We start from the raw sequence: 19,725 nt of genomic DNA, 5'->3' as shown, positions 1-19,725 counted from the left end.
TTGTGTTTGGTTTTTTTTTTTTTTTTTTTTTTTTTTTTTTTTTTTTTTGCTGTGCAGTTTGGAAGAATAAGATCCACAACACAAGATGAGAGAATTAGATGAATTTTATAACAATGGCTGTAATATAAATTCATATTTTAAAGGTGGTAAGAAAGAACTGTCTAGTGGAAAGCTTTTAAGTGTGCACATGATTGCTCACTGTGCCTCTCTCTTTCATGCCTTTTGTGACACTTCAGTAGTATACTCAGCATAATACTTGGGATAAACTATTGCTAGATTTATCAGAATGTTTAATTCTTTTCTAGTTATACTGTTACTTGTTTTTAAATGGCCTGGTATTTTTCAGGTCTGTAATGTGACTTAATACTGTTTCCTAGCCTGTGATTTGCATTTGTCAGGCAAAACCATCTATCCCATTAGATGGCTGTTCAGACTGAGATCAGATTTAAGAGAATGTTTCTCCTAGTTTTCTCTTGAGGGGTATCAAATTTTGTTAGACTTTTCCTATCTCTTCTGTTGGACCTGACCAAAATCAGGAAAAAACTAAACCCACTGTTGGCCATTGCTGTCCTTGCATCCTTCCCTCCATCTCCCCTGCAAATGGTGGCTTTTCTTAAGAGCTTGCTGGTTCTTTTTCATAATTAGCCCTTGTGGTAAGTGTTTTCCACTTAATCCAGGCCCACTTTGGAAGATAAGGTGACACTGGATGTAATTTAGGCATCTGGGCATTGCCTGAGACATGGCAGCTAGTTTGTAGCAGCGCTTCTACTTTGGAAACACCTTTTTCATTTCTTGTTCAAGATCTTGTGAAAACAGGCTCTGTTTATCTTAATTTAGTTCCTCCCAGGGGAAGTTTTGCTCAATTAGACCTAGGGATTTCAAGCAGCCGGGGTCCTCTGATGTCACATCAGGGCCAGGGGAGAACTGAGGATCTTATCCTATATTTTTTGATGCCTTGTGTTTTTAGTGATCTGGTTCTGTTTTTGAAAATCCATGACAATGAAATTGCTACCCCACACGATTGGTCATTTTTACTCAACTGTTGTGTTTTACTTTGTAGTTTGATTTCTTGCTGTTTAGCTTGATAATTGATGCAGAGAATGTATTAATAAAACTTGGGGTTTCAGATATGTCTGTTATACTGCATGCAAATACCAGACTTCCATTTCTTCTTAATGAGAACATTTAATTTGGGCAGAGTTAGAGGTGACAGATCCAAGGTGCATGACAGTGCTCAAAGATTTTTCTCTCAGCTTGTTTTCCAGGATTTGGGTTATGGGAGCTTCCTTATATGTTTCTGTATTTGCTTTTGAAGGGCTTCAAGAGTCACAAAAGTTTTTGTGTCTAATGACTGAAGAACATAATTGCTTTTGGAAAGGGTAAATGTTTCAAGACAGTGAAGAATCGGCAAATGAATTAATCTGAAGTTATGGTTGGTTCTTTGATATAGGCAAAATTGGCCCCTGTGGATGACTGTCACTTGTACCTGGGCTGTAGACCCAGTGTCCGTAACCAGTTAATATTGTAAACTGGTCCCAGAAGAATTCTGTCTTCGTCTGGGAGTTCATCACCTTCTTATTACTGTCTATCATTTCAGGGGTCAGGAGATGATCACTGGTGACAGATAAAATGCCTTAGATTGTTTCTTTACTACTGTGGATGGCATAGTTCAGGGCAACCCTGGTTAATTTTTTATTTAATTGAAGATATCAGCATTTTTAGTCTGTCTTTGTCTGTCTTTACTTTGAAAAGTTTTTTGCCTTTATTTTAATATTTTGAAATGTTTTAATAGATGTACTCCATACAATTATTTATATAGGAGCAGAAAAGACTTGTTCTATTTTTTAATGCTTAAGCTAATTAAAAAAAAAAAACTAACGTAATATTTCCAGAAGATAGATAATTTCAGCAGTCTACTGCTCTAATTTGTGGCTGACCTCCAATATCCATATCTGCATCTGTTCCGTTTTGTCTTTGTTATTCTGTAAGCCCTTAGTTTCCCTAACTGGAAAAAAAAACCAAAACAAAACAAAAAACATTATCCTCAGAGTTGTTCTGGTTAAACCAGAAATGTATTTTTTTCAGTTGACTTAGTTAAACCAGTGCAAAACACAGGGAGGAGCTTTGAATTCTTACTTTAGGCTTTGCATGTTTTGACCTAGATGAATTGAATGAAGATAGTTCAAGCTACATAGGTATAAATGTGACTGAATTGAGAATCACTGTGACGTTAGGCTTTGTCTGAAGGGAATATGATTTGGAACAACTTTGAATATAGTTTAAAATTAGCAACATCAAGTTAGTAATGGTTTGAATACAGGGAAGACAGCTTTTTATGTGTTCTTTTTCTTACAAGGTTTCCTTCAAAGCCATTAATTAAACTGTTCATGCATGCTTTATAACATTGTAATGAAATCCAGTTAGACCAGACGCATCAGCTTTCTTCAGTTTCCCTTTTCCGGAAAGTGAGTGTTGTCCTTGTCCTGGAAGTCTGAGCCCTGGTGGGATCATGGAGAGCGTTGAATTAAAGTTCTTGTAGTGTGAAAGGTTAGAGTATCGTTTGCAGATTTTATTTATGAATAATGGGTGAGGGTGTGTTTGTATAACAGGCAAGCATGTCTCATAACTCACTCCAAAGAAAATCTTGTCTGTAATGTGGTAATTTAGGAGCACATGTCTAGACTACTTTGAGAAATTGTAAACATGATGTCTTCAGAACAAAACCATGAGAATTTAAGAAAAGATGCTGCGCATTATATTTTTAATATTTGACTGAATTCCAGGGAGATCAGAAGTATTTTGGCAATGTTTGGTCTGCCAGACTGCTAGATGAATTACCGAAAGAATGCATATGCCAGTCCATAGTAACATTTTCTTTCTTGAATGCAGCAGCTTTGGATTTGCGTGATTACATGATGTAAACAATATATTTGTCAGTAATGGAAAATTTTTACTTAAATAGTAGTGCACAAGTTTATGTACATCTTCATCTGGTTATACTTTGCTGTGTGCAAAGTTTCATGCTTTTTGTTAGTGGTTGAATGGTGTGTTTGCTGGGCCATTGGAATAGCTAGAGTGTAGCCGTAATAGTGTTTCTATCATTTGAAGTCTTTACCATTGGGTTCTTCTGCTTGGTTTTGTTTTGGGATGGGGAAGGATGACATCCAGCTCAAAGACAAACATATCCTAGTTCACACAAAGTTATTGTTTTATACAGGTGTTACCAGATGAAGGGCAAATACCAGTCCCAATGTGCAATATATTAGTAAGCATAGTCTAAGCCTGGTGTCAGGAAACCTTAATTATAACATACAAATGGAATTTTCATTTTACACCAAATAGTATTATGCCATAGGTTATGCTAAGCTTAAGTCAGTCCCTGAATTAATGCATGTATTTAATCTTTGCAAAGCTGTCATCATGCTAGGTATTAGAAATGCTTCAACAAATACACGTTGAACGTGTTGGATCTGTATCTCATGTCTAAGCAAAGTGACTATATTGATAGCTGTTCTGTAAAGGAATTTTATGGCAGCTTTATCATAGGGGTTAAGTAATGATTAAAATGATGATTTGGGAAATAGATGCAATTCAACTGAATGTTAAGGATTTTTTTTTTATTTGCATCATTTGTTGTTCCTAGTTTTTTTTTAATATACTTTGATGTTCTAGAACAGTGTTGGTTTAGAGTCTTTCTGTAGAATTTGTAACCCAGTATTTTCCGTATTCCTGTCAATATTGAAATTGATGTTTTGGTTTTCTATTACCCACTGGTCTATCAAGAGTTTGCCTAGCAAAGGGTGTGATACTTTAAGCTGCTGGATAGTAGTGCTGTTACTTATTAGTCAATATTTCTGCTCTAATGGGTTCAGAATTCTTTAGAGACATTTGTTTGCCTCTTCTTTTTGAGGGAGAGGAAGTAGCTTGGATGGTTCTGGAGCAAGACAATATAATTAATAGTTAGAAATCTATAATTGAAAAGAGGACAAATCTATTACATAGTGCTTTCTTAAATTCTATTTCATTTTCTTAAGGACAAACAATTATACTGCTTTGACACCTTAAAGAAGTTAAAGCCTACAAAGCTTCTAATAATTTTTAGCAGTGGTGAACACCAGCTTCACATTAATGTTCTTTGCGATATGGGAGAAAAACTGGAAGGACTGCATGCCATTGTAATTAAACTGTTAAACATAGAAACTTGAAGGGAGAAGCTTGTCTTACCTGTTCGGGGAGTGTCTGTCAGCATATTTAAATGAAATTTTATTTTGAAACTGTATGTTTGTAATTATTAGCACATTCCTAAGCAGCATAACTAGTTTATGATCAAATGATGGAGTTATCTTCAAGACATGTAATACCATTCATTGCACTGTGAACTCTGTACCTTTTTTTATTTATTTGTGTTATTTTTATTTTCACAGGATTACAAAGCCATTGACATTTGCTGACTGTGTTGGTGATGAGCTTCCTTTAGGATGGGAAACTGTTTACGATCAACAGATTGGAGTTTATTATATGGACCACATAAATCGTGAGTAGATGTATGATTATTTTGAGGAATCTAGCAAGCTGGTGTTAACTGATGTTTCCGATACCATTTATGCACCTCATACTGCAGTGAGAAAATATATGCAAGTAATTTCTTGCAGTATCATCTCATCTTTCGAATGAGGGCACAATCCTCCTTCCATTTGTAAAGAATCTTACAATCTATGATTGAGTTATAGTGTATAAAACTGTTTTGTTTTGCTTTGTCATGCTGTGGAGTATCAGTAATTTTGTTGCTTTTTGTTCTGTGTCAATTAAGATTTCCATGCTGTACTCCTGTATTTCCTATTTTTCCAGTCATCCATAGTTCACCCTTCTATATTGAAAAACAAACTACATTCTGAGAGAGAAGTGCTGATTTTTAATGGGAAACTCTATGAAATACAATAGTCTCATCCTCTTAAGCAATGTATGCTTTATGCTGTAATACAGTACACAGTGCTATCAAAAAGACAACAGATGTCCCTTTTGGAAACTAAGAGGGAAAGATTTCCAATGTTTTCCCTTTTGGACTATTGCTGAGCTTTGTATCTCCACTGTCTGGCATGTTTGCCAGTTCTACTTCTAAAAAGTCTTACCTTTATAGCTTTGTACTACTACTGCTGCTGTTACTGTTGTGCTGCTATCATTAAGCTACTTACCACCGATGAGTGAATGCTTTTAATATTGTGGGAATTGGCAGTTGGCAGGGAGGAAGAAAAGAAGAAGGTGGTTATATGGGCTATCACAGCAATGGTAAATAGTCTAATCTGCAAAAACAACCTCAATACTATCTACTTGAAATCTAGTCAATTAAAAAATAAAAGTGTAGAAATAATCTTTTTGGCTTCCTGCCATAATTGGAATTACTTGGGTATTGTGGTTTTACAATTACTTATTCTAAAAAAAAAAAAAAAACAAAAAAAACCCAAGATAATAACAAATGTTCCCATGATATTGTTTGACCCACATAGGCACTTATTTGTTATGAAATTAACAACGATCACAAATTAAATAATAAACTTTAAAGAGCTGTTAATGCACTAATCACAAGGATAGATAGCAGAGACAATTGAAAGGCAATAAATACAGACTGTTAAAGTCTTAGAATAACTCTGTTTAAAAGAAATAGTAGCTTAATGATTACTATTTAAACTGTCATAGTAACTTTAGTTAATTTTGCAGTTTAATAAAAAGTGAGGTTTATGTCAGAGTACACTAATGGAGAGCACTTGCATTGATATATGTGCATGAATGCACTTATTAAAAAAATACAAATTAGGATATTGGCAACTCTTCTTTTTTTCTCTTGAACTTTGTAAAAAGCTTTATGAGTCCCTATAGATGATGAGTGGAACATGAACTCCCATTGCAATACTGTAATTAAAAAGCTACTAAAACATCTTACTGATCGGCATCTTTGATAGCAATAACAATCACCATTGAATGCAAAAGAAATCACTCCCTTTTGCTTTCAGGCTTCGTTAGCTGCTTTAGCACAGACATCAAGTTTGAACGTAGAAAAGGGATATTAATCATTGTAGGCATGTCAGATCTGGCGTGCGTTTTTTTTTTTTTTTTTTCTGTGCAGTTGAGAGAAAAAACTGTACAAGAGAGTCTTTGCAGAGAGAAGTTGGATTCCCAAATGCTCAATGGGATGGCACAGAAAGAGAAGATTAATATAAATGGGTCTGGGAAAGTGAAGCTAATCATGTTAGGAATTAAAGGTAGTATATGAACAGAGGGATAGAAACTTCACTCAGTTCAGCACTGGCCCTGTGAAAGGAATCATTCTGCAATTAACAAGGTTGCAAAATTTGTCTCTTTCATGATAACTAATTACTTGCAGCCCACAGATATTATCCTAAATGGTAATTCAGCCGTCACGGCAAAATGGGTTTGTCACCCTTAGGCTAATACAGTGCTTGCATATACAAGTAAGATTTATCTTCAGAGGGAAGACAGGATTGATATTATAGCTGGATAATCATTACTCAAAAATTGCTGGAACACTTGGTCCAATTTTAAACTGTGGGTAACAAAGGTACCATTCAAGACTGCATTTACTGGTTTTAAACTAAGAGAGGGGAGATTGAGTTTGGATATTAGACAGAATTTTTTCACGCAGAGGGTGGTGAGGCATTGGAACAGGTTGCCCAGAGAAGTTGTGGATGCCCTGTCCCTGGAGGTGTTCAAGACCAGGCTGGATGGGGCTCTGGGCAGCCTGTCTGTGATTCTATGATTAACCTCCTTTGTAGAAGTGAGACCTAACGTGCATCATGGGATGGTGTCAGGCAAGTGGCAGAGATGGTGTAAGAACTGTAGAAATGTTTTTCTGAAATGAGTCCTTTACATTGTATTCTGAACTATGTCTAAAGTACTTGGAACGGCAACTTCTGTATGATAATATTCAAACAGCCTTTTGTGGCTGACTGGGTTAAATGCTTTATACAGATTGAAGTTTGGTGTTAATTGACAAAACAGTTAGGCGTGCTTTGGTTTCAAGAAATACTGTGAGAAAATGCAAGGGATATTTCAAAGAGAATCTTTCTAAAGTTATGCTTACCAGGGACCTCTTTTGTTTTGTGCATTGTCTCAAGTTTTTTGGCCTTACACCTTTTAAAAGAAAACAGTAACACATCTGATTTTTCCAAGCCTCTTCCTGTGTTTGTTTACCCAGAAAGTAATAAGAAGATTTCTAGGCAATAACTTTCCATTTATATTGAAAAACCCCAGGAACAGAGGAATCTTTTGTAAATCTTGGTGATGCTCCCAACCCTGATCTCCATCTTGTTCTGTAAATTCAGTACTTTGTTGACACCCTTACTAAGCTGCTCTTGGCTCTTGTCCAACCATTGCTTAAAAACCTTGGCGGCTGCCAGCCACAGAATTCCTTTCCCTCCTCCTCAGAGTCTTGGGAGCCTTTGAAGTCTCCTTTAACCAGTTGGGCATTCCCCAGTGGGGGAATAATGTATTTTCTGCATTTGTCTGGGGCTGTTCCTGAATTACTGTAGTATTTTTTTTTTTTAATCAGTTATAAAGAAACGAAGGAAGTGAGTTTTATCATGCAGTGTAGCTTTAGTTTTGTAGTTACATTGCAAGCTTGTGTAGAAATCCAGGGCAAAGTGAAGCCTCTGTACTTTACAAAACAGAGGCGAACATAAGTGCTGTACGGAAGAAGTTTTCTGTCTCAGAAGAATGCTGCTAGCTTTTGAGAAGGCTTCTGAAATAATTAGTGAAGAGATGCAGTCCCCTGTAGTGTAGGACCTCAGAAGCTTGATGTGGGATACAACATAACGTTTTAGCCTTGGTTACTGAGATTAGAATTATTAATTTACTATTCAGAAAGAGACACTAGGATCTAGCTTTTCTGATTTATATATATTTATTAATTTCTGCATGGTTTCCATAGGGGATTGGCAGTTTTAGGAATATTAAATTTGCATATATTTCAGGAATACTTATGGACAGATGAGATAGCTTTGCAAATTATCATACCCTCAGTAAAGGGTGGGCTGCAGTGTGTACTCTGTTTCCTTGTGGTTGCCCTGCATGCAGAGAAGGATTTATGGAGACTGGAACAAGCACGTCCTGCTCTGGGCTGCAGAGGCAGTTGAGGGACATTGGAGCCAGAAGGTGCTGCTGGGAATCAAGGGTCCCTGGGTTATGGAGAGAAATTGCAGAATTGTAGACACAATCTTTATACTGTTGCAATGTGAGTAGTTGTGGGGAGAGAACAGTTACAGCTGTTGAGAGAAAAGGTTATTAGAACATAATATACAAATCTGCTGGAAGTACTGTTCATAGATGAGCTTTGTGGTTTTGTTTATGTACTTTTCAGATGGCTCTGAAATGGTAGAGCTGCTAGCATGACCTTGAAGCCATTAGAGTTCTTAATGTGTTGGGCTCAGTCCTTTTTAGTTTCTTATTTCATCTCTGACACCAATATATTGGATTATGTACACAAGATTAATACAAAACATAACTGTCTTTCATCTCTCCTGAGAAACGAAGTTTGGAAAAAAAGGACTCGGTACGTACCTTCTGACTGTGCTGCAAGTTCTGCCGATACTTGGAGCACTGACGTTGCATCTGCAGCAACTTCTCACCAGTAGAGCCTCAATCATCAGAAGATAACACTGACTTAAACATGAGGCTTTACATGGACATCCTCATGTAAAACATATTTGCTGTCTTGGGCATCACCACAAAAAAACCCCAAATGAACCAATAATTTTTTAGAATTCTAATGGATGTGTCTTCCTCAGATGTCGTTGCAACTACAAAGAGATTACTGTGTGGTAATAATTTGGAAAATCAGTATATATGGGAAGAATTTTGTACTGTAAACCTATTTTTGATTTGAATATTGGTTGTCCTAAACCCTGGAAAGGCGAAGCGTGAATGCTGTTTCCTGAGACAAATAAAGAAGCAATTTAAATGCTTTTATAGATTTGATATTAAAATACTAACTTTTCTGTTGAATGACTTTATTCTTCTGAATTATGCAGATGTAGTCACTGACCTTTCAGAATGTTAAACTTGTGAAGTTGTATGTAGTATCTTAAGGTTGTGTCAACCATTTATAGAATTGTGGGTTAAGTATTAAGGTACCTTTTGCTCTACTACGTTGTTCTGGGTTTTTAGGTAGTCCTCAGAATTTTCAAGTTGGCTACGAGGGAAAGTTAGAGCCAAAACACTGTTTTCTCTGTGTTTGCTCTAGTTGTAGAGGAAAGAAGAAAATGTAAATGCCTTTTATATTTGAAAGGGCTTTTCCAGTTCTTCCCCTCTGCATCCTTCCTTCTTCCTTGCGCAGGCTGGAGTGATTTTGGGTTAGGTGACTGTAGTGTTAGGTGTGCTAGTTGAGAACAGACCTTAACAAAGTAATTTGTAGTTTGTGGGATAAATTATCTTATGATTTTTTTTTATGCTTTTCTTCTTAGAGCTCACACAAATTGAGGACCCAAGGGAGCAATGGAGAAGGGAGCAGGAACGCATGCTAAAGGAATATTTAATAGTTGCCCAGGAGGCACTCAATGCCAAGAAGGAGATTTACCAAATAAAGCAGCAGCGTTTTGAACTAGCCCAAGAAGAATATCAACAATTGCATAAAATGTGTGAGGATGACAGCCGTTCTTATGCCAGCTGTGAGTTTACTAGTCTTTTATTGATTTACCCACCTGCCTCTCACAACATATGTTGTAAGAAATAGTGTGAAGTGTTTCCATCACCTGGTTCTCCTCTGAATGAAGATCCTGACTGCAGAAGTGAGGCACTATCCTTTGGCTCTGCTGTTCCGGGACTTCCATTTCCTGATAAGTCTGTTAGAACATACCTCAGTGTCTGTAGCCATTTTGGAGCTAGCTGGAGTGGTACTTTTTGCAAGGCAACAAAGACAAGACTGAATGTTGCTGGACCAGCCATCTACTTGCACTCCTAAATTCATAGATTATTCCACCATTTACTTGAGGGGGAAGCATCAGCTTAGGGGAAGCCTTCTGCAGATCTGTTTTCAGTTTATCAAATTTATAAAGAGTTAGCAATAAGGCATTGTGGTGAAGAGTACCTCTGACCACGAAGTAGGAAGCAGTGTTTCATTAGTGCAGCTCTTTCTTGAACTCCAGGCTCTGATCCTGATGCTGGTGGTGTAGGTCATAGAGCCTTGGTTTCCCTGCTCTTTTTATTCTTCAGATGTCTCTGGTAGCTTGGAGTGGATGACACACTTTTCCTGAAATCTGAAGTTGTTGAATTGCTGTCATGACTGTTGGCTGGTGCGATAGGAAAAGGTGTCTTTGCTGAAGAGTCAAAACAGTCTGGTTCAAAGAAGTGTATCAAATGGATGTACCCACCAGCCACGAAATATAGTAGAGGTTCTCTGCTCTGGTGGTTTTTCACTGGCTGCTGTGTGTACAGCTATTGTTTAACTTCAGGATTTGCTGGTAAATGCCAAGTACCTGATAAGTGTGGGAAGCTCTGCTTAGCCCTTTCTGAAAACGATGAAGAAACCTGACCATGGGTTTCTTGATAGACATCTGGATAGAAGTGTTTAGCTACTGATCCAGTGGTATTTATTAATCAAAGTAATTCATTTGTATGTCAAAATCCTCAATAAAAGATGTTTTCTAGGGCTGAGGTGTCCCAGGTGGTCATAACCAAATGTTTTACTGTTGAACTGGGATTATCTCATCTTTTTGTTTAGTTTTAAATATATGTATTCTGTGATTTAGTTTGTGACATAACTGAACACATAGGAGTAGTCTTATTTCTCCCTGTTATGTTGACGTTTCTTAAGAATTATTAGGAAAGATTAAATTTTCTTCTTATTAAGAAAGAATTTTTAAAAATAATTATTTTTCTAAAGAGTGTTAAACTACTGTTTAAAGACTTGAAATCTAAATCTTATAAAAATCTAAATATGTATACATTACAGTACTTCTCTAAGAGCTTGAGCTTTCTTTTTTTGAAAATTTGCAATAGTTCTGTGGGGTATTTTGTTGAATTAATTGAGGTAAATACACAGAATCTTCTCTTGAAGGAGATAATATACTAGAAAAAGATAAACTGTTTTCCAAGAGTTTTAAAAATATGAAAAAACAGTTGCTTGAAACAGCAACAGAATATGACTAAAAATTACAAAATTGGAGGTTATCTGTTGCCTGAATGCAAATGCTTTGTCAGTTGGTTTATGTTTAGATTTTGCTTTTTTAGGTATATCTGTGGAATTGATAATGGGATACTGTAAAATCATTTAAATAAAACCTTTTACTTGTTTTGAGGTTAAAAAAATATTTTCTTTACAGATGTGTTAATATATTGGTTTAAGGTCATATACATCTGTTTTGAGAAAATGGGATGGGCTGATTAGTCAGATGGTATATTTAAAGAAAAAAAAATCCCTTTGGGGATTAATCATGGTTGTCAAGTCAAAATTCCCCAAGGCTTCTCCACTTGTTTTTCTTAATTTGACTCCTCCACTCTACTCTGGGATGCTTGCTTCATTTATTGTACAGAAATCTTAAGCTCTTAATTAAAGTGCAATTAGATGGCCAAAGCTGGGTGCTTATATTGTGAATATTTCTACCTCCACCACCACGTTTCAATCTGGTGTTAAAAATCTAAAACTTCACAAACTGTTTTCTTCCTCTTTGCTTGTGGGTGCTGCACATGTCGTGTGCTCATGAGTGGGAGGTGATGTGAGCTCAGCAGTTGTGGGTTGGCAGGGAGGTGCCCATGCAGCAGTTTTGTGACTCAGTTGTGATCAGCACTGTTTAAAAAAAAAAAAAAAATCCATAGAAAATCCTGGATTTAGAGACTTAGTCCAGGCATGACTACTCATTTTGGGAAGTTCCTGCATGCTTGACATGACCTTGGCGTTGCAGTATTCTTTTGTAGAGTCGAAAGGCTCAGTGCAATGCAGGCACAGATATGGGTTTCAAAGCAGCAGCCTTCAGCTCTACAAAAGGATGGTAAGTCTAACAGCACAACCCCATCCATTCGCATACCAGGCATTTTTCACTGGGGGCCAGTGCTGCCATGAATGGTTCACTCAGTAAATCATGGTTGGTCTTGCCCAGCTTGTCCTCTAGGACCTTTACTTCATCTGTCTAGGCTTTAGCTTGTAATGCCACAGCTTGAAATTATTGCGTGACTCTAGGTATAGAGTTCACTTGCCAGAGGTTGATGTGTATGCTCATTCTCTATACTGTTGCTTTAGGAGGCAACTTCTCTCTGCAGCTGATTGAATTTTGTTCTGACAGCAGTTTTTTTACTTTAGTCCCTTCATACTATTAATTCAACATACCTAGGAAGCAATTAGCAATTGTTAATGTTACACAAATTGCTTGCATCAGTAAATGCCACCATTTTGTTATGGAAGCTAGGTGCTTTTAGGCAATATGCAGTGCTGCTATATACAATTTTTGCTGTTATTCAGGACAAAAAAAATTTTGGGCAGGCCAAAGATAATTCTTCAGTTGTACTTTAAGCGTAGAGGCTTATTTTAAAGCCTAGTGACTTGTGGCACAAAGAACGAATGCAATGGTCTATTAAATAGCACTTAAGTGTATTAAAGAAGAAAATAAATTAATGTAAAATGCTGGTTTCCATCTGTTTAGCATTCTCTGGATTTTCAACTAATACCAAGTATGACCCATATCAGATTAAAGCAGAAATAGCCAGCCGTCGTGACAGAGTGAGTAAACCTTTTTTTCATTTCATCGTAAAAATATGAATTAGCCATGGGGAAGGGAGGGGGACTATGTATTTTCTTTTACATTGACATTTACATTCAATGTTGCATGCATTTTTGGAAATACAATATTGAAAACTGCTTTTCTGCTCTGACCTATTGTTCTATTAAAGTGAATCTATATGTACTGCATTTCAGTGACTTGCGAAGGAATGCTTTTTCCATGTTACGAGCGTAAAGATTTTTGTCACAGATGTCGGACAAGCTCAGCTAGGCTTTCAGAAATTGCTTTCTCTGTGCGAACTGCCACAAGTAGTAAACACTCCGCAGCCAAATTCTTTCTTGATTAAGTGCAGTTCAAACCCACTGTCCTAATATTTTCCCCTTTACCCATTTTCAGTGGGGTTTCATGCATTTCATCGAACTCTAGATTTAGCCATTTATTTGGAAATCTGTTCACAATTCAGTAGGCATGTTGGACAAATAGAACTTTTTACCTGATTTGAACAGAGCTTCTCTATGAGGGGAGGGGAGTTCAAGCATTCTGACACCGATAGGCAGTTCTGAAACAATAAAAATGTTCCATTTTTAGATACTAGTTGACTTCTTGAATTTCTCCCACACTGCTTTAGCAAAGACTTAAAGTCTGCATGTTGGTTTCAAGCAGATTGATATAGCAGTCATAAAAAGCAGTTTATAATATTAAGTTCTAGAACCTATATCTGAATTTTATTTTTTTAAAGTAATGGGTAAGATGAGATTTAGCATGCCAGGCACTCAGCTTGCAAAATAAAAAATATTTATATTTGCAGGATAATGTTCCATTTCTGTTGTAGTGACCACTTTTCACATGAGTGCCTCTGCAAATAAATCCCGTTCACCACCCTTCAAAGGCATTTGTTCTATCTGTATGTGTTTACTACATGCTGACTAGTGTTTGCTTGTTTCACATACTCTAAATGTCAGCTGATATTCTAAACAAGAAAATAAACCTTATTTATTTAAATAAATATTTAAAGAGAATAAACAAGGTCTTTATGTATATGACTGTTTCTCTCTGTTCCTGCGTCTTAAAGCAAAATGATCTCCTAAGTGCATAGGATAACCTGTTCAACTGAATGTGTGCATAGTCATTGAGTTATTTCAGGTAATAGAATAAAATATATGCTGTAAAGTGTTTGTGTACATTATATTGGTGATGCATTTTTTCGTTTTACTTCTGGTGAACGTTGAAAGAGTTGGTGAGGGTATAGGAGTGTTTTGGGGGCTGGTGCAATGAGTTTTGAAGAAACAGCAGGAACACGTGGGGAAGGGAGGGCCATGCAGGATGGTGGGACTCTGACAGTCCTGGTTTGCATCCGTGGAACTGCTGCGAAGCCCTTCACTCTTGGAGCAGAGCTGACAAAATTAATCTGTTCCGGGGTATGTAGGAATTTTTCTTTTATTCTTTTATTCTTTTTTACTCTTTTTTAGTAATAGTTTTGTCATTTATTGACGCACATGCAAAAATCAAGAGTGCTCTAGGTAAATTTTGGAAAAAGTAACAAGTTTGATAGCATGAAAACAGAACTTTTTCCTTCCCTGCCCCTCTTTGGGCTCTCAGTTCGGTCTTATGCCTCACCACCACACGCTAAAACACCTCCATTCCCCCCATTTGTCTGTAGTCCCTTGAATCTTCCTCCCTCAGTTGTCCTCAGGTGTCTTACCAGCTTTGGAGGGCAAGAAGCTATTTCTTTGCAGATCATTAGTTGTGCCGATAGCACTCTTCTAAGGTGTGCCTAACCTACTACTAAGCAAAGTAACTGTTTTCATGAACTGCAAAGAAATGTTTTTAGATTTTGTCACTTTTAATTTACACTTGCTAGTTGGATCAAAGTAATCAGTGGGGGGATTGAGAGGGCAGGACAATATAAAAATAACTGTAGAAAGTAGTGCTGCCATTCCTGGGAGAGAGGCCAGTTCTGTTGCCAGTGATTTTGTTTTCCCAGATTGAAAAATTAACAGCATTGACTGTCTCTTTTTAAGTTGACTAAGAATTGAAGCCAGTTGAGAGATGTCTGTCAGCTACAAGGGGAGAAGAAGAATCATATGGATTGAAACTTGCTAGCTGTTAGCCTAAGCTGTTGGAGATAGAAGACCACTAGAATAGATGAGGAAATTGATACTTTGAATGTTGTGACTGCTGTTTGATTGGATCTTAGGATGTTTCAGAAAGTTTTCTGTTATTTTAATGCAAATCTTAAAACAAGAAAATAAAATAACTTAGATTATTGCTTCCAATGTTTTAAGGTGACTTAAGATTTCCTATTTGAAAGACAATTATTTTTATTATGAAAGTTTCTGTTACATGTTATTACTTAAATTATTTTGTTATATTCAGCTTTCTAGGCTAAAACGAGAATTGGCACAGATGAAGCAGGAGCTGCAATATAAGGAAAAAGGAGTGGAAACTCTGCAAGAGTAAGTTAAGAGTTTGTGGGAGGATCTTTTTTTCTTTATTCGCTTTGGAATTAATTTCTTAGAAAACCGCTGCCAAAAAAGAAAACTGTTTCCAAAAAAAAAAAAAAGTTGACACCTCTTGCTTTGCTTCAGAGTTTCTGCTATGATAGTGATGTGGGGTGAGAACAGTGTGGAATGATGGAAGAAGAGTTGGACAGAATTGGTTGGAATGGTGATTCCATAGATCTACACGTAAGAAGAGTTTTATAGGCCGTGTTCTTTAACTCTTCCTGAAGATGTTGTCAAAGTGGAATTAGATTTTTAAAACCTTTTCCAAACATCTTCTGGAGATATCCAATGCCTGGAACGCAGTCTGGAGCACCATGCAAGAGAGTAGTTTTCCTGTAAATAGTACTGAGGCTTTCTGTCTGGGCACAGCTACTTCTCCTGTGAGGTGGGGGGAGGCTGTACGCCACAACACTGCTTCTTCCTTTTACCTGATGGTCAGGCTGTCTCATTCTGCACAGTGTAGCTGATTAGTGTGCATACAGTAAATCTGATGGTCTGAGAGACCTCGGATTTTGTTGCATGTGTGCAGAATGACTGCATGTAAATGTGACTCCTTGTCTCCTCCCCGTGAGGAAAGGTTCCTGAGGGCAGTTTGCCACTGCTCCCAGGCTATTAGGCAGCCTGTGCTCTGTTTCCTTTGTGCTGAGTAGTGGCAAAGGTTGTGAACTGTTGTGGTGACCCTCTCCCTGCCCCTCTTCCTGCAGGCTGTCAGATGGGAACCGAGTGACTTCCATCTGTGCACTGCTTAGTCACCTACTCATGTAGCCCATATGTGAGATGCCCAGTGGGATAGGGAGAGAGGTTGCCAGGCCATGGAAAAGATGGTAGGTAAACACAGGTGGTTGTGACTTCTAGATCTGTTAGCAAGGCCAGAGGCTAGACCATATGTTGAACAGCTCTTGAATTTGCATTGGACATGTGGCTGTGCATTTAGAAATCTTGTCCATTTTTCCAGCATGCATGTGAATTAACTGCCTAATGGAGGTGCTTCCTAAAAATGCTGGAACTGTTGCATGTCTAATGCATTTTGCAGCATAAATACAGTATCTGTGGAAATCTTTTGAAGCTTTGGATGTATTGTGCTGGTGCTGCAAAGTATGGGCGCACGCTTTTGCTTCAGGAATCCTGGCAGAGTTCCGGGGGTCCTGGACCAATTAGGTTACATATTTTCCAACTTCGATTTTCATAGAGTCATAGAATGTTTTTGGGTTGGAAGGGACCTTAAAGATCATTGCATTCCAACCCCCCTGCCATGGGCAGGGACACCCTCCACTGGACCAGGTTGCTCAAAGCCTCATCCAGCCTGGCCTTGAGCACCTCCAGGGATGGGGCATCCACAGCTTCCCTGGGCAACCTGTTCCAGTGCCTCACCACCCTCACAGAGAAAAAAATTCGTAGTCTTTAATCTAAATCTACTTTCTTTCAGTTTATAGGCCGTAACCCCATGTCCTATCACCACACTCCCTGATGAAGTGTGTGTTTCCCCATCTCTCCTGTAGGCCCCCTTTAGGTACTGGAAGGCCGCTATAAGGTCTCCCTGGAGCCTTCTCCATGCTAAACAACCCCAACTCTCTCAACCTGTCCTTGTACGGGAGGTGCTCCAGCCCTCTGACCATCTTCATGGCCCTCCTCTGGACTCGCTCCAACAGGACCATGTCTTTCCTTTGCTGAGGACTCCAGAGCTGGATGCGGTACTCCAGGTGGGGTCTCACAAGAGCAGAGGGGGAGAATCACCGCCTTTGACCTGTTGGTCACGCTTCTTTTGGTGCAGCCAGGATCTGGTTGGTTTTCTGGGCTGCGAGTACACATTGCCAAGTCATGTTCAGCTTCTCATCAACCAGCACCCCCAAGTCCTTCTCCTGAGGACTGTTCTCAATCCTCCTCTTTTTTTTTTTTTTTAAGTTTACAAGGTTCTTTCATTTTACAAGCTTCACACAAGAAAACTCGTTCGAACAAAATCCTTCATTAGCAGATATAATGTGATAATTTTCAGGCCTAAATATATTTTTATTGACTACACAAAGCATTTACAGGTAGTTAGGGGAATTTTTAATATATTAACTGAAAATTAGTAAAATAAAGCACTCATTATATTGAAACAGCAAATATTTTAAGTCTAGTCAACATTTTAGAATATTGGCCTAGATATGTAAGCAATAACAGAACAAAACCAGTTTTGTTTTAAGATTATTAATTGAATTTTCTTTAATTGAGTAATAATTGCCTTGTCTTTTCTGCTTCTTTTTTGTCTTCCTTATTAACTGAAAATTAGTAAAATAAAGCACTCATTATATTGAAACAGCAAATATTTTAAGTCTAGTCAACATTTTAGAATATTGGCCTAGATATGTAAGCAATAACAGAACAAAACCAGTTTTGTTTTAAGATTATTAATTGAATTTTCTTTAATTGAGTAATAATTGCCTTGTCTTTTCTGCTTCTTTTTTGTCTTCCTTTTCCTGGTTTGAGTAATAATTGCCTTGTCTTTTCTGCTTTCTTTTTTGTCTTCCTGGTTATTGGCTTATTTTAAGGGTATAAGTTCAATTGTTTTATAAAAGGACTAACCACTTTACTAGGATGATTAAAGTATTTGAAGGCTATTTGAAACTTAAGGTTGTTTTAATTAATATAAGTCATTTAAGATAGTCCAGCAAAGTAGTGCAACTTTTCAAAAAGTCTGCAAATGATTAAGAATAGAAATGTTAGTCTTGGATTTTAGCCCAAGTGAACTTGCCAGTCCTCCAGGATGGGGATATAGGAGAGATATTCAAGAGAGGAATTACTTTAAAGCATATCCAGTTAGTCAGTGGTCACTCTTAATTATCTAGTTTAAAAGCTCGAGCATGACAACTCAGTGGTTTGGTGCCACTCATTGCTCCTGTAGCTACAGTCACTCTCTGTCCCATTGGTGCACTGGTTGGCATTTGTTGCTGCTTCCTGAATCTGGGGAGAATGTTTTGCCCGTGTGCTATCCAAGATTGCAGTGAATTTTTGTCAGTGTTTGTGCCTTGCTGAGCTCTGCTCTCTGCAGTGACTTCTTCGCTTGTGAACCAGGGGCTTGTGGATTTTGTTTTGTGTTGTGTTTTTAAGTACTTTTTAGATTGCCTTTCTGGTAAGATATGTGCTTTCTTTTGAGTATTTTGCTTCTATTAGGAAGTGAGCCAGTTTGGAGAGTATTCACAGTGTCTAACAATTGAAGAGAGAAGTTTTTCTAGCCTCCTTGTGTAGTCATCAGAGAAATCAGGCTAAAAGCCAAACTGTGCACTAGGTTGTCTCTGGGCAATCTCTCCCCTACTCCTTCTATGTATTGGGAGAAAAGGGTCACCCAAGTCGCGTACCAAAGCTGAAGTATGTTACTTTTTGCATAATCACAAAGTAAGTGTACTATCTGAAAAGGAACTCGTTGCTTCTTCTTTAAAACAAACATTCTGAGGTGTTCCCCCCCCCCCTTTTTTTAAAGTTTCTTACATCTCAGACATTTCCCCTTTTTGTTACCTTTTCTAAATTTTTGGTCTGCATAATTTTTCTTTCTTCTTGTGCTAGGTTAAATCTTCAAGTAACTGCCGAACTAGAATGGCATGAATCCTGTTCAGCTGTTTTACAGCCACGTTCTTCACTTTATTTCAAGTACAAGCCAAGAAAAATATTAGGACCTGTCACACTTTGGGCTTTACGTCTGGCTGAATGTTTGCTTTGAAAGTCCGACCAGAATGGCATTATGAGTGGGTATCAGAACCTGCTGCCATGTGACTCCCTGTGCAGCCTCTGGCTGAGTATAGCTCTCAGAGAACAGACAAATTCTATGGTGAGGGTAGTTAGGTTGCTCAGTATTTCCATCTTTTTATGTTGCTATCTGATTCAGATGCCTTTGTTAAAGGCAAATCTCTTGCATTGACGTTTTCCACGTACAGTGTCTGTCTTGGACTGTGTTTTGTTTTTGGTTCTTTTTAATCTTAGTAAAATGGCTTAGCAATATTTGAAGAGATTAAAAAACAAACAAAAACAAAACCACAAAACAACTAGAGAAGAGTGGGGTTTTATGGGGGAAGAAAGGATTGAGTTTTTTTTAAATAGCTTTACAACTCCAATACAGTCAGAATTTCAAGTTTTTTAGTGCCACAGCTTTTTGTTAGGGCTGTATTTTCTACAGTTTCATCCAAATTTGGCAATGCTGTTATAAGGCTTTAGACATCACAGTCTGCCTTTGCCCCCTGGGGACTTTCTAGAGGTCACTGTTTTAAAGCCTCCAGAGATCCCACCCAGTGCAATGGTCTTCCTCAACCTCCACAGGCACCTTAGCCCCAAGGTACGACTAATCTGTCGCGGTCCAGAGTTACAGGGTTAAAGATGAGCCTTTCCTGGAACAAACTCCTTCCTCTGATCCTGCCGCAGGGACTGAGAAAGAGGAGCAGTTCCTTCTCTCCTGTATTTCCAGTGACCCTTCTGCTCACAGGCAGGAATTTTGGAGGAAGAAGGCGTTTAGTAACAAAGGAAATGAA

At 37.8% G+C, this 19,725-nt stretch overlaps 1 protein-coding gene across 2 annotated transcripts in view; it reads left to right on the top strand.

Annotated features, from left to right (window-relative positions):
- Positions 1-4,426: 4,426 nt before the first annotated feature.
- WWC3 (WWC family member 3) overlaps positions 4,427-19,725 on the top strand; it is a 62,098-nt gene continuing 46,799 nt past the window's right edge. For both annotated transcript variants that reach the window (XM_010084908.1, XM_010084907.1), the window contains exons 1-4: positions 4,427-4,534; positions 9,474-9,677; positions 12,645-12,721; positions 15,099-15,178. In XM_010084908.1, coding sequence (XP_010083210.1) covers positions 4,519-4,534; positions 9,474-9,677; positions 12,645-12,721; positions 15,099-15,178 — 377 coding nt within the window. In that variant the 5' untranslated portion in view covers positions 4,427-4,518. The remainder of the gene's footprint in view (positions 4,535-9,473; positions 9,678-12,644; positions 12,722-15,098; positions 15,179-19,725) is intronic.

This window comes from Pterocles gutturalis, unplaced genomic scaffold, assembly GCF_000699245.1.
Source record: "Pterocles gutturalis isolate BGI_N339 unplaced genomic scaffold, ASM69924v1 scaffold17160, whole genome shotgun sequence".
NCBI classification, from domain to species: Eukaryota; Metazoa; Chordata; class Aves; order Pterocliformes; family Pteroclidae; genus Pterocles; species Pterocles gutturalis.
Note: the sequence above shows the minus strand (reverse complement) of the source record. Positions and strands in the feature narration are given on the sequence as shown.